The 15,157-nt window shown below is 53.1% G+C and overlaps 1 protein-coding gene across 1 annotated transcript in view; it reads left to right on the top strand.

Moving 5' to 3' along the window:
• The window catches only part of PTPRN2 (protein tyrosine phosphatase receptor type N2), a 684,054-nt gene that overhangs the window by 657,181 nt on the left and 11,716 nt on the right, over positions 1-15,157 (top strand). The window contains 3 exon segments of the mRNA XM_068550211.1: positions 337-503; positions 5,458-5,511; positions 8,198-8,262. Of these exon segments, the coding sequence (XP_068406312.1) occupies positions 337-503; positions 5,458-5,511; positions 8,198-8,262 (286 nt within the window).

Genomic DNA, 15,157 nt, shown 5'->3' with positions numbered 1-15,157 from the left:
CTGGTGATGTTTGTTGAAGGTTTACATGGCTTAGAAAAGACAGAAACTAGAATCGTTTGGATTGTAACAGGTTTTTCCAGTAATTTGACTATTATGCCCCAGAGTGACATTAAAAACACACAAAAAAACCAAAAACCCACCAAGTGATCTTCTGTGTAAACCGTGTTGAAACTGGGAAGGTGGGCGGGGCTGCTCACCATCATCCCCCCCCCGCCACGTGCCCCCGTGGTCCCCACCCCTCTCTCCGCAACGTGGCTCCGCGCTCAGCCGAGCTGGGCCCCCAGCCAACGCCTGCTTCTGCACACACACACCCCCGTCCGCTCTCCCCCCGCCCAGGTGCACCTGGTCTCTGAGCACATCTGGTGCGAAGATTTCCTCGTGAGGAGCTTTTATCTGAAGAACCTTCAAACCAACGAGACTCGCACGGTGACGCAGTTCCACTTCCTGAGCTGGTATGACCAGGGAGTGCCTTCCTCCACGAGGTCCCTTCTGGATTTCCGCAGGTAAGACCCACGGCCCGCCGGCGGGGTAGCGTGCTGAGTGCGGGCACAGAGAGAAGGGGTTTCCTGGGTCCAAGGGGCCGTTTGCTGTAAGACGTGCCATCTGCTAATATTTGAATGTTATAAATCTATTTATGTTGTGTATAGGGGAGGGGAGGGGAGATCATGTTAACTCACACGTGAATTGTAAGACGCTTTCTAGCTTTAGAGGTGTTAAAGTGTGAGGGGGGAATGGGTATCTTAGAACTGTGGGAATGTGGTCATTGTTCTCGATAAGATTCTTCAAGTGGTGAAGAATCCTAGGGTGTGAATTTCACAGGATATTGGTGAAGAAAGCCCAGAGTTTTCGTTTGGGTGCTCAGCTGGTTAGCTATGGTGATAAGAGCTAGGCCCAGATTCTGAAATGGATGACCTTGGCTGAACACCTGGCTGGAGTTCCCACATTACCGCGTATTTGTGGTGCAGTTTGGAAGCTGACAGTTTAAAAATATCTAGAGAGAAAATGAAGGTGTCGAAGGCCACCCATAGCCACGTTCTGAGCTTTCTAGAACCTCCCTTACGTTTAGCTGATTGGAAACCTAGCAAGTATGGAAAACAGATAAATATTCAAAGCAAGGAATTAGAGAATAAAGGCAAAACGCTCTTCAAACCACTTTAATTGCACGTGTTCGTAAAGTGATTTGTATCTGAACAGTCACAGATACGTAACTCGAGGGAGGTTGAAACGGCGTGTTGTCATAAAGATGGGGTTTCAGGCATAACTCTGGATTTCTTGAATTTGTGTTACAGATTCTGAAGGTTATTTTGATACTATTTCTTTTGCCTTTTAGCCCACTTTGAAAAACAAAACAAATTTCTTTATTTGAATAGCCCTGTGTGTTAAATAGCACGTGAAACAGCTCCAGCAGAGACGCGAGTTTGGCGTCTCACCTGTCGCCCTGTCCCCCTCCCCAGGGAGGCAGAGGGCGCGAGCGGCAGGGGGTCCTGGACGCTCTTGGACAGACCCACTCCATCCCGATTGCCTGGCCATTACTTACATTTTCTTAATACGAATTTATTTCTAAAAATCTTACTTAGGGCACGTTTCCTGAGATAGACTCTTCAAAAAGCAGTCATTACTGGCAAAATGGATGCAGCTACACACACGGCCGTTGCCGTCTTGGTGCTCATCCAGTGTGTCTGTACATATATGCATATGGGCGTGTTTCTAGCTCCGTATCCATATATGGAGTTGGACAATACATAACCAACCCTCTGTGCTTACAGCTCGTCAGGAAGAAAAATCTGATTCCCCAAACTCCCTTTCTCCAGAGTCCCAGGAGATAGGGCCCGAGAAGGTTTCGGTAAATAAAAAGGAACGCGGACCCCCAGACCCGGTTCTGAGCATCTCGTTAGAGAGAAAAGCTGTCCTGCCCTCACTAGCGGACAAGGTTGCTCTCATGTACTACCTGGGCCGTTGGTATGATCACATTCTCAGAGCGCATCGCGCTCAGACACGGATCGCTGCTTTGTGGTTTTCTGTGTCAAGCAGCCCCCAGATGTCAGCCATCGGAAGGTGAGCCGGCTTCTGAAGACACTGGTCATTTCAATGCAGCGGGGCGGCTCGGCTCCCTTTGAACAATAGACCCGCGTTCATTCCCGCTCTGGCCGTGCGCGTTTCGTCAGACACCGAGATGTGTAATTAAATATTTCTGGCGCCCAGAGGGAGCACATTTACACTTTAAAGAGAAACTGCTAAGCTAAGAGATAATTAGCATCACATGTGAGGGCTTTGCTGTAGAAGAATTCTCTCTCTCTGCTACTCTCTCACTCCTGGCTGTGTGCAATGACATCCACTAACGCTGCTCACTGTAAAAATGGACAACCCTTACTTTGCCAGCTAATGAGCGGTGGCCAGTGTCATTTTTGTGATGTTGCAGCTAGTAATATGAGCCCAGTTGCATAGTCACAAAAGTGATCATTGGAAACTGTGACTGTACTGCAGGGACAGAGTGGGAAGCCCCCTTTCTGAGCCTCTAACGACCTCTGACCTTTGCTTGCTGTTGGTTGCATGGCGGTTCCTTCTCACTCAGTGACCCATGGGTTGGTTTGTATTACTAATTGTTCTTTCTCGGTGAATGCCTCCTGTTGCAGTATATACGATATCCATTTTACTCAATGTTTGCGGCCTGTTGCTTACTGATGATTTGTTCCAGTAAAGTAAAACCAGACAGCTGTGCATTGCTCATCTTCATGAATAATCCGCATCTCTCTCTCGGGTCGACCAGATGAACGCTTTGGTGGACTGTGTGATGCTTCTGCTTTTCTCCTTGTGATGCTTTATGTGGTAATAATACAAGTACCTGGTTCTGTGTAAATAAAATTCTAAACCATGGCAGCACACTGGATTTCCACTCGCGCCTCCTTGATTGCTTGCGGCTGTTTGTAAATAGGTTTAGCCCAGGGAGGGGCTGGCATGGATATTAAAATTACAGTGAAACCTTCTTGGGTCCTGCCAAGGCAGCCAGTCACAACACGCTGGGGAAAATAACATTTTAAACATGTCGTACAATGGAGACCGGAATTGCAGTCTGGAGAAGCAAGTCACAGCCAAAATAGCCAGTAATTTGCTCTTTAGCCACATTTCTTAGCCAGGGAGGTGGTTCCTACTGCGTTTGGCCCGAGGGGGCCTGACCAGCCAGCTGTACGTGGAGTACTGCTGGTCTGCTGTTTCCTTATGCTGTTCTTTCCTGAAACCAGCACGTTTCAAAGAAGGGTATCTTGTTGTCGTGTTTATTTCTTTTTCAATGTACCTTTTTTGTGCTTGGCCCCATCAGAAAAAATGAGCAAAACTGGGGGACTGACCAAAAGTTGAGTTTAGTCTTTAGAAACACAGACAGGCCTATCAGGTAGGAAATATAACAGGGTGTTGGAGGTGCCAAGCTGAGGTGATTCACACCTAAAAGATTCCATGACTGAGAAGCGTCCAGGAGAAAATTCTGTTTGAAAGTGCAAGGCCTGTAAAAGTAGAGCCACCCCGGCTCTGGTCTCACGGGCAAGCAAGCTCCGTTCTGCACACACACACACACACACACACACACACACGCATGCACACACGCACACACAGCGCGTGCATCATGCCTGGACACACGCATGTGCACACGCACACACACGGCCTTTATTGGGCCGGCGGGCTCCCCACTGCTCACACTGGAGACAAGTCCTTGGCGCCTGGCATCTATTTTGTCGGAGCTAAAGCTCACCGTTGCCTTGACAACCGGAGTGGAGAATGGGAGGTTTTAGAAGGAGGAGCTGGTAGATCTCTTTTCCGATCTCTTATTCTCAAAGGGCTGAGAACTTTGCAGGGATCCTGGCACAGACGTTCCCTCAACTTAATCGCTTCCCCTTTCCTCTCCCCTAAACCCTAACACTGGGGCGTAGGTCAGAAGCAAGGATAGGCTCCAGCAGAAGCAGTGCCGCGGCCACGAGAACACTGAGCAGCCTGCTGTTCCCGGGTTTCTGGGTCCTCACCTCCCAGGCTCCCTGCGGCCCGGGCTTGCAGGCTGGCTCTCAGCCGGGCAGCAGCCATAGAGCACGTGCCGCTGCCCCGATGGCCCCGGGCGCGGCCGTCTCCGGGCACATCTTACCTGGACTGCACGGCCACCTCCTGCCACTTCCCTCGTGCTGTTCTGGGGGTGGCGTCTCCCTTCAGAAGCGCCTATTCTGTTCACTCCATAGCGGAAGTAGGAAAGCAACACAGCTCTGACATTTGGGCAATAAATGTCATTTTACGTGACATTAAAATACCCACTCAGCTCACCCATCAGCTGCTGCACTCGACTCCCTCCCCATCCCACACCGTCTCAGGGGTTTGTAGCAAAAGAACCCGCTGATTGAATTTCCACTTTCAACTATTTCCATGCTGAGCAGACAAGCCTTTGCAGAGAAATGTGACATTTTCCCATTTCCGGCATGAAGAAAAAGATTTTTCTCTACTGTCATTCTTTTTAAAATTTTACTTCATGTCTTATATCATAGAAATTCACATTCACAGCACATTTTAGAGCACACCCCCCTCACACATATTTTCCCTCCAATTAACCAAAATTCTGTCTTTAATTTTCTTTATTTAGAAAGATTTTACTGAGAATTTGGATATAATTTGTAAACATGATTAGTTGTTTCACTGAATTACAAAAAATATCAAGCTTATACAGTGAATTTCCTAGCAGTGCTCTGTAGTGATTTAGGATTTGGTTACAAAATCTTAATCTACGCTTCTTGTTAATTTTCATGGATTCTGACCTAAAATCTGCACAACCGAGTTGTTTTAAACATAATCAACGCTTCTTGTTAATTTTCATAAATTCTGACCTAAAATCTGCACAAACAAGTTGTTTTAAACATAATCGGATTTATAAAAACGGAAATATGTGTCTTGGACATAATTGAGGCTTCTCTGTAATTTAGATATCCTTACAAAACTGACAGATCAAGAAGTGTCTTTAAGATGCTGTTTTGAGACATCACGGTAATGTTGCATTCCAATGTGATGTCTAGACTGTAAGAAATTCGGAGTGTAAATTGCAAAACTCAGAAATTTAAGTGAAGAATCTAGACATATCACAACGACAACGGAAGTCAAATTAACTAGAGCAACCAAGAGGAGGGGGAGAGGCGGGAGGAAGGCTCAAACTGATGGATCTGTTGACCTCAGGCCAGAGTTCATACTTGTAAAGGGAAAAAGAAAACTGTGAAAATGTAAGAATTGTTTTCAAAGCTCTGTTTAATAATTTAATATTGAAAAGAAAAATAAACCTTTGAAAATGTGTGCATAATTTTGATCTTCTTTGTCAAAACAAGCTATTGCAAAATGACGTCCAAGAGACGGTCTGTTTACTTTGGCGTAAGGGTTGTTTGGATGGCTGCTACAGAGTCTAGTACATAATCATAACTTCTGTGTCTCTCTTTATTTCAGAAAAGTAAACAAGTGCTACAGGGGCCGTTCTTGTCCAATAATTGTCCACTGCAGGCAAGTACAACTTTTAACCTGGATTAAGAAGTGTTCACTACCTCAAAAGTAACCACTATTAAATATAGGAACTGAACCTCCTGATTGCTTAATAAGTATATCTAACTGGTAACTTCTAAAGGAAACCGAGGATATAAACTTATTTTGTCTTAAACCCTCCTGGGACCGCTGCGCAAACGCTCGGAGACGGTGTGTGTGGTGTGTGGAGGGGTCTCGGCCCAGCACGCCTTGCAGACGTTTGGAACCCTGCGCAGAGGCTGGGGCCAGTTATGAACGGGACAGACCTGGAATCAAACGAGTGGCCTTCGGGTGAAAGTTCAGTGGCTCAAGTGTCCTCGGGTGGGTTCCACCCAACCAAGAAGAAAGATCCACTTGAAGAAAACTCCCTCCGAGGGTGAGCTCTCCCCCGAGCTCCCTACCCACCTGTTTTGGTGAAGAAGTGTGCTCCGTTGTCTAGAACTGTCTTGCAGAGTATTCCTTTCTGCCTGGGAAAAAAGGAGTCAGGTCTCCAAAGATCAAACACCAAGTCTGTCCATTCAGTCAAGAAGTCTGTGCGTGCATCTGTCTGAGTGTGTGGGTGTGGGATGTGTGTGCCTGTGTGTGTGTGCACCTGCATGCGTGTGTATCTGAGTGTGTGGGTGTGGGATGTGTGTGCATCTCTGTGTGTGTGTGTACCTGCATGCGTGTGTGTGTATCTGAGTGGGTGTGGGATGTGTGTGTCTGTGTGTGTGCACCTGCATGCGTGTGTATCTGAGTGTGTGGGTGTGGGATGTGTGTGCGTCTCTGTGTGTGTGCACCTGCATGCGTGTGTGTGTATCTGAGTGTGTGGGTGTGGGATGTGTGTGTCTGTGTGTGTGCACCTGCATGCGTGTGTATCTGAGTGTGTGGGTGTGGGATGTGTGTGCGTCTCTGTGTGTGTGTGCACCTGCATGCGTGTGTGTGTATCTGAGTGGGTGTGGGATGTGTGTGTCTGTGTGTGTGCACCTGCATGCATGTGTATCTGAGTGTGTGGGTGTGGGATATGTGTGCGTCTCTGTGTGTGTGTGCACCTGCATGCATGTGTGTGTATCTGAGTGTGTGGGTGTGGGATGTGTGTGTCTGTGTGTGTGCACCTGCATGCGTGTGTGTGTATCTGTTTGGGTGTGGGATGTGTGTGCCTCTGTGTCTGTGTGTGCACCTGCATGCGTGTGTGTGTGTATCTGAGTGTGTGGGTGTGGAATGTGTGTGCCTGTGTGTGTGTATGCACCTGCATGCGTGTGTGAGTGTGTGTGTTTCTGTGTCGGTCCATGAGAGAAGAGGAGGGGCACAGAGTATGGTCTGTATCCTCGAGAACTGGACCAGAACACCTTTGACCCACCCGTGGAGCACAGCCATCTCCAGTTCTGAGGCAGATCTGGGCAGAGCTGTGTGATGTGAGCTGAAGGGAACTGAGGAAACCCTCGGCCGCAGGCCGGTCACTCGGGCGTCGGCGACACTGGTGTGGCGGCCTCCACGCCTCTGGAGCGCAGGTGGGCACAGCGCGATGCAGAATCATTCTCTTTCCAACCGAGGCTTTTTCCACCGTTTGTTTGAGAAACACGTTGAGGCCAAACTCAGTGACTCTTTGCTGTGAAAGGATAACCGACAGGCGCCCGGGCCGCTGGCCGGCCCACAGGTCCGAGACTGAGAGCACAGTCACACAGCTCCCCAGGTCCTGAAACGGAGACGCTGGTCTTCTCCTTAAGTTGGCTGATTCTGCCAGGAGTATAAGTGTAAACACCATCCTCTTACTTACATGCTGCCCGTGGGCGTGAGAACAGCCTGCTTGACCTAAGGACCATCTCAGGGCACGTGATGCGGGAGGAGAGATGCAGGGCTACTTCCTCCTAGAAAAGGCACCTTCCTCTCCTCTCATTGGCTATTGTCGAGCCACAATTCAGAACGTTTTTACGGCTCTCGTCCAGGTGGTGATTATTCCCATTACAGCTGGGGGGCGATGGGGGATGAAAAGAGGCTCTGTTGAAGTGACGGGGGACATGTGCACCCCGCTCCTGAGAGGGACGGACAGACGGCCCCCCGAGGGTGTGGACACACGAGACCTGCACCCGCCCTTCTTCCCTCGCTCACAGCTGGCCTCTTGCAGACACTTTGAATACAAATGCCATCAACTCTGACACTGCCAGGCATTTCTTTATTTCATTTTTTTTCTGACAAAATTTGCTGAATCTTTGACCAAAGAGGGGAGAAAAAAGGAAGAAAGGAACAAATCAACGCAGGCACAATAGCTAATCCGCACCGCTATTAGCTCAGGGCTGAAAGCTCTCCAGTCTCCTCCTCCTCCCCCTCCTCTTCCCCCTCCCTCTCTTCCTCCTTCTCCTCCTTCCCCTTCCCTTCCCCTCCCCCTCCTCCTCCTCCTCCCCTCCCCTCCCCTCCCCTCCCCCCTCCCCCTCCCCTCCCTTCCCCCTCCCCTCCCTCTCCTCTCCTCTCCCTCCCCTCCCCCTCCCCCTCCATTCCCATCCTCCTCCCTCCCCTCTCCCACCCTGACCCCCCTCACCCCCTTTCTTTCTCTTCCTCTCCAGTTCTCTACCCTGCCCTCCTCTCCTCTCATGGGCCCCCCTTGAGCACAGAGGGAAGATTCATCGTTGGCGTGTGGGGAGTGGGGACAGCATGGTGCGTTGTGTCCTCATCTCTCTCCTTCTATTGACAGTGACGGCGCGGGCAGGAGCGGCACCTACATCCTGATCGACATGGTTCTCAATAAGATGGCCAAAGGTAAGACTCAGAGCGGGGCTGCTTTGTTGTGGCTCTGAGCCGGATGGGGTTGCCATGGCAACCTCGGTGCAGTAGTCACAGAAAGCCTTGGGGAAAATTAGCCTGTTGTCCCTTTCCTGAGTCGCAGGAAAACTGTTTGCAGCAAGCACATTCATTTCTAAGGTTCCTCCTTTGTCACCTCCTCCGCCCGGGGTCGCACACTGGTCTCAGCGCACAGTAGGTGATGGGTGAGTGCTGGCTGAGGACGTCCTGTGTTAACATCAGGAGTGAGGAGAAGGCAGCCCTGATCTTTCAGTGTTTCAGCAGCTCAGAATAGCCTTAAACAAATCCTCCCTGTTATTAAAACTCTTATTTGCAAAATTCAGAGCCACCTAAAATCTCTTGTAGTGATTGTCTCTAAAATAGGTCACCTTTGGATGCCCCTTTGTAACATCGTTTTAGCCCATGAATCGCTCTCCGTGGTCCTGGGCCTTTCTCTCCTAGAGACAGTGTCCGGGGACTTGGGCTTAGAGTGCTGGGATCTGGGCACAGACCTGGGATGAGTTCATGGCTTGGGTGGAGTTTAACCCATGAGAGTGCAGGGACCAGACGGGGCTGGCAACTCCCCAAGCGTGGTCCACAGAACAAACCCGCGAGGTGTCCCCTTAGAGGCCAGAGTGCGCTCCGTAGTCAAGTGGGAGAAGATTCTCTCGGACCCGCCTCTGGGAGAACCACGCGCACGTCAGCGGGGAGACCCTAACTTGACCTGAAAAGACACTTCCTTGTTCTTGAGATGCCTGTCAGCCTCCAGGGAACCTGGGAAGGAAACACTGGGACGAGTGACATCTCATGGTCTCCTTCCCACCTGTGAAAACGTCCTCCTCTCTACATTGACACACACTCACGCACACACGCACACGTGTGTTCTTAGCTAGGGCACCCACCTTCCAGGACACCCACCCTTCATCCTTTGCCTGGCAATAAGAGCAGACACTGATTGTAGAAATGGGTTGCTATACACTGTCACACAACTGCCAGCAACTCTGAAATAGGCATCTTTCTTACTCCATTTCTCCTGGTTAAAAGAAAAAAAGAAAAACAGAACACATCTTTAGCCCAAGGATATCGATGTGTGAAGATAAAATAATAGCCATTGTGTTACGCACAAGGACTAGAGAGCTTGAGCAAGTTACCACCCCTACAGCTAGTAAGCATATGACTAGCCGGGACCCAGGACTGACCCCCCTTGGTGCCGCAGGCTCCCTGCCGGCTCTGGGAGGGGGTGGGGGGAGGCAGGGGTGCAGGACAGTGGGCCGGGCTCGCACCACCAGCGACCGTATTTCACGCCCTGAAGTAGCTCCGCTCTGTGATGTGCAAACAAAGAAACAACGAAGCAAATGCAAATGCTCTGATGGTGCTTTTAATAACATGTTTTGGTCTTAGATCCAAAAAGCTAACTTTTTTGGCTGAAAGGTCATTTGTTCCCCGTCCAGTAATGCCGCTGTGTCCCATCGACTGTATCTGTCTCTTCATTTGCAAATGAGCGGTCACTGCAAGCCCGCAGCCCCCGGCGGAATCCCTGCTTCTTCCCCATCGTCGTGCTCCCGTCTGCTGTCACGTGTAGTGTTTCCCCGTCTATCAAACCAAATGCCTTCCGAGAACGCAGATCGCCTTGCGTGTTTGAGGTGCCGCCTTTGTGTGTAAGCAGGTGACACAGGAACCCACTGGGTATACACCGCGTGGCGTGGCTCCCGGCTCGTCCCGAGGACAGGGGCCCCAGGGGTACTGGGGCGGGGGAATACCCAGGTGTCCACCCTGGAGGTGTGGGGGCACCTGGAGCAGGAAAGTGCTGCAGCCCCGGGGGCGGGGCCGACTCCCATCCCGGCTGCCCCCCCCCCCACCCCTGCCAGCCACTGGGCCTGAGGTGCCTGCCCCGTCCTGTCAAATCCTGCTTGAAGCTCGGCTGCGGCAACAGTGCGAGCCCAGCCATGTGGAACTGGCCCGGGAGGGCGGTCTCCAGGCTCTTTCAGAGATTGGTCACCCCTCATTCTGCTCCTGACCTGCTCCCCTCTGCCCGGGGGCCCACGCTATGAAATCCCCTGACCCGGGGCCCAGGCTGTAGTCTCGGGACAGATCAAAGGGCGGGGAGGCCCCTCGGCCTGCGAGGTGGGCCTTTCCCAGGCCGCCCCGGCGAGCGGCCGCCGGGGTTTTGTTCTGGGCCAGGCTCGCGGGGCCGGGCGGCCAGGGCCACCTTTGTCTGGCCTGAGAAGCCGGAGACCCGTGCTGCCGTCCCGCGTTCATCAAATGATCAAAGGCTCTGGGCCTGGACACGAAATCTTTCTTCCCGTTTCCTTTTCTTAAAGGAATGAATTGCAGGAGGACCGAAGAATGCCTCTCCCAAGCTCTCCTGCAGCCCGGTGCCTGCGTCGGCCCTGGGCTCTGAGGCTGGCCGGGGACACTCAGCCAGCCCAGCCAGCCACAGCCTGGGGCCTCGGCCAGGCACACGGGCTTCGGGGGAGTAAAGCCTTTGGGGCCTTTGCGTGTACACCAGGAATCATACGGAGCTTTCTGCACCGTCTGGTCTGTCAGCGAGCAGACAGGATGCGGTTTGAAGTCTGAGCTGGGGGGCTGGTTCTCTGCCCGGCGTTTGTGGCGGGAAAGTCAGGGGTCAACCTGTAAAATTCTTCCACGCATTTTTCCTGTAGCTGCGAACACGTTTCTAACTCAGGGTTAATATTTTGGGTCAGAATCAGGGTTTGGTAGCGTTCCTCTCTCACCTAGGGACTGAGCTCAAACGTAGCAATGTTGATTTTGCAGCTGAGATATTTTCCAAGCTTGTGCCTTTTACATTTTTGTCCGTGACCTCTCTTTGCCCAGGGTTTTTCATATTTCACCACAATTTTTCAAACAAATGGAGAGCGCCAGGCGGATGGTGGGGCTTCCCAAGGATCGCATTTGCCGGGTCACCCGGAGGTGGCGGCCTCACTGGCTGTCCCTCACCGGGGGCCACGGAGGAAGCCCCACCTCTGGGAAGCTGGCCGTGCCGCCCTGAGCCTCCTGGCTCCTGGGGTGTCCGCAGGCCCGGACTGTCCTGGGGGGCCTGTTCCTTTCGTTTGGCAGGAGCTGCAGGACTGAGATGTCATTGTATGACGTGGAGTGCCAGCCCGAGTCAGCAGGTGCGCCCGGAGATGCCTTTTAAGCTCGCGTTGGCCGCGAGTTCGCCCTAAGTGGTCTCAGCACGGAGTGTGAAGGGATGTCCAGCACCCACGTGGCCATCTGTCCAGCCCCCGGTCTCCATCCTCAGGAAGCTCATCTTCTTTACTATGTCCCTGTCACGTGGTGACATCAGTAAGCATCTCCTCTTATAAGGGGATGTATAATCTCCTTCGTACCTCCTGTCTCTGTGAATTTGACAGCTCTTGGGACCTCATATGAGTAGAATCAGACAGCTTGTGTCCTCCTGTGCCTGGCTTATGTCACTGAGCATCATGTCCTCAAGGTTCACCTGTGTTGGAGCCAGTGGCAGGATCTCCTTCCTGGTTGAGGCTGAATAACGTTCCATTGCAGGGGTGGACCACAGGTAGCTTATCCATCATCCATCCATAGACACTCGGGTTGCTTCCACCTTTCAGCTATTGAATTAATGCTATTATGATCATGGGTGTGCAAACATCTCTTTGAGCTTCTGCTTTCAATTCTTTTGGGTTATACACCCAGCGTGGAATTGCTGGATCGTATGGTAGTTTTATTTCTAATTTCTTGAGGACTCTCCGTACTGTTTTCCACGGCAGCTGCACCATTTTCCATTCCCACCAACAGTGCATAAGGAGGGGCTCCAGTTCTCCACACCCCCTTCAACACTTGTGTCATTTTCTGGGGTTTTGATAGTAGCCATCCTCGTGGCTGGGAAGCAGCATCTCGCTGTGGTTTCGCTTTGCATTTTCCTAAGGACTAGAGATGTTGAGCATCTTTTCATGTGTGTGTCGACCATTTGGATATTTTCTTTGGAGAAGTATCTATTCGAGTTCTTTGCCCATTTTTTAATTGGGCTGTTTGTTTTTTTGTTGTTGAGGTGTAGGAGTTCTTTATATATTGTGAATATTAACCCCTTATCAGATGTGTGATTTGCAAATATTTTCTCCCATTCTGGGAGAAGTAACGCTTCATGGCTCATTGGACTTTTAAAACCCAGCACTCCCCCAGAGCTGCACTGTTCAGGGCAGTAGCCACTAGCCACGTGTGGCAACTTACATGATAAGATTGAAACGCTGACCACATGCCAGGCGCCCTGATAACACAGGTGCCCGACGGCTGCCAAACGGGCGGTGCAGACGGAAAACACGCCCGTAGCAGGAAGTCCCGTCGGGTGGCTGTGCTCCAGGGAGCAGCGCTGAAGGTGGTCGTCCACGTGTGTCCGGTCCTCCGTCTCTTCTGTCTCTCGGCCCTGCTCCCACCGTCCCTCCCTCTGTGGCCTTGGACTGGCCTCCCCGCTCACTCCTGTGCCCGTCTCTCCTGCACACAGCGGTCAGCGGGATGTTAAAGAGAAAGATCTCGGGAGGCCCCACGTGTTCGCAGCCCCTCTCTCGGGGCCCCGCCGGCTCCTTCCTACAGAACCCAGGACCTGGCCCTGGTCTGCGGCGGACGTGCCCCCCAGCCCCTTTCCCCACTCATGGGCCCTGCTGTCCCCCTCGGCCACCATCGCGGTGTCGTTCCTCCTTTTGGCAAATACGGGCTGAACCACAGAAGTGCCGTTCCAACCTAGTACTTATTGAGCACTCAGAATACATGGTGAACAAGGGAAACGATCTGTCCTCCTGGGCTTTACACTCCATGGAGAGAAGCAGGTAGTGGCTGCAGCTTGTGACTTGGGGCAGCGAGCACCGTCGAGGCCCCGGGATGCAGGGGCAGTGGCGGAGAGCGCTTCGCCCCACGCCTGTCACAGAGCCCCGTACGCGTCTGTAGCCCGTTCCTCACAGCCCCAAGGGGCCCTGAGGGCTCACTCATTCCGACACTTGGTTGCAAACTAAGGAAGCAGATCCCTGGAGGTTTGGTGACCTGCCAGAAGGCATCCAGCTGGCCAGGCTGATGCGGAGCCCTGGTCTTTCTGCAAATGGCAGAGCCCAAGAGGTTAGGGGGCGGCACTGCAGAGACACGGCCAGGCTGCGCGGTCCGGGGACAGGGGCGGAGCGGGTAGCTGGGTCTGTTAGGGCCACAGCAGAAACTCCGCCAGGGAGGGGAGACGGAGGTCAGACCACGGGGACCTGGAACCACAGGCTCGCCGACTCGGATCCATCTGGAGCCGCTGGGGAAGGAGGGCGTACAGCGGGTCCCGGCAGGATTGACTTGGTGCCGCTGGATTTGAGGGCTGGAGCGGGCAGGACCCCAGGGGTCTGTGTGCACAGGGGTCTGCACAGAGGGCCGAGCCTGCCCCGGCCATGGCCGTGCATGTGGACGGCGCTTCTACAGACAAGACCGGGAGAAGCAGGCTGCAAAGAACAGGGCACGTCGAGGGGGAAACGTCTTGTTTCTATGTCTGGCTGAAGCATGAAAACCTGAAGACCCAGCAGAAAATGAGTTCTACGGACCAGTCTGCCTTTAGCGTGGCTTCCAGGTGGTGACGCCTTGTCTTCAGCTCATGCAGGTTTCAGGCTGAAAAAAGCGTCCAGAACAGGGTGGGGTGGGGAGGCCTTTCCTTTAGTTGGAGAAATTGTGTCCCATGAGGTGACAGGTGGATACTTCTTCCCTTGTCTGTTCATCTGGCCAGTTGGAGCTGAGACTCGTGGGGTGGGGACAGGGGTCCCGGGAGCAGTATTGCTGGGGGTGTGACCCAGGCCCGGGTGACACGATAGACAAGGGACTGATAGGAGAGAAGCGAGACAAAATGGGACCAGTTGTTCCTGGGAAACATCCTAAACCCATCTCATCCGGGTCCTCTTGTGAAGCACGTTGCAGCCCGGAATCCCACACTTTGCTTCCTAAATGGTGTCTATCCTGTGGGTCATCCCTGGGCAGGCAAAGCTGACGGTTCTGTGCTCTCTCTGACCTGCCGATGGGCGGACAGGGGCCCCGTGGACTTCGGCGCCACAGGGGGCGCTCCTGGCCGGTGTGGAACCCCCGTGCATCTCGTGGGTCAGACCTGCTCACATGGCTCCTGCTCCCTCCTGACTCACCCGTGGACACAGTCCCACGTGGCCGACGAGAAGCCGGGACACCTGGCTGGACCCCACCCGACGCCGGTCCAGGGCCGTCCCTCCCATGCGCACTTCCTTTGCCCGGATGAGCGACAGCCAGCTTGTCACCCAGGTTTTCCTCTCTCTCGTCCCCAAACCCAGACTGGCCCCCCACCCTGTCCCCGTGAGCATTGCCACCGTCTGCCCCGCTGGCCCCTGGCAGGCCTGGCTGGCCGTGTTTGGCAGGATCGCCGCGGCTGGAGGCCACAAGAGTCCTTCCGCATCACCGGCTGCCCGCTGCCCCAGAGTCTCCCTACCCCGGAGACCCCGGAGGCCCAGCAAAGCTGCCGTGGCCCCTCTCAGCAGCAGCTCACGGCTCCTCCCCAGACAGTGAGGGTCCGTCCCCTCTCCTGCCTAAGACCCCTCGTCCCTCCCTGGTGGCAGGAAGTCCCCGAGCACAGCAACCCTGGTCGCGGGGCAGTGACGGCTCAAACACTGTGTTAAGTAGGACCCTGAGGCCGCGCTCTGTGGGTGGGCAGTGGTGTTGGGGACCACGCCTCTGTCACCTTGCATTAGTGACCCTCCCGGAAAATCCTGCCACAGTTGCGTGAACTTGTGTTAGAACGTTCTGTGACAAGTGCTGACCGTTTGTGTTGTCCTTACGACCTCGCGGTGCCCGATGAGGCCTCCCCAGACCCTGCCTCTCCTTTCATGGGCGGAGACGGTGCGAGGAACCCAAGGAACGT

This window comes from Eschrichtius robustus, chromosome 8 (genome assembly GCF_028021215.1).
Source record: "Eschrichtius robustus isolate mEscRob2 chromosome 8, mEscRob2.pri, whole genome shotgun sequence".
In the NCBI taxonomy this organism is placed as follows: Eukaryota; Metazoa; Chordata; class Mammalia; order Artiodactyla; family Eschrichtiidae; genus Eschrichtius; species Eschrichtius robustus.
Note: the sequence above shows the minus strand (reverse complement) of the source record. Positions and strands in the feature narration are given on the sequence as shown.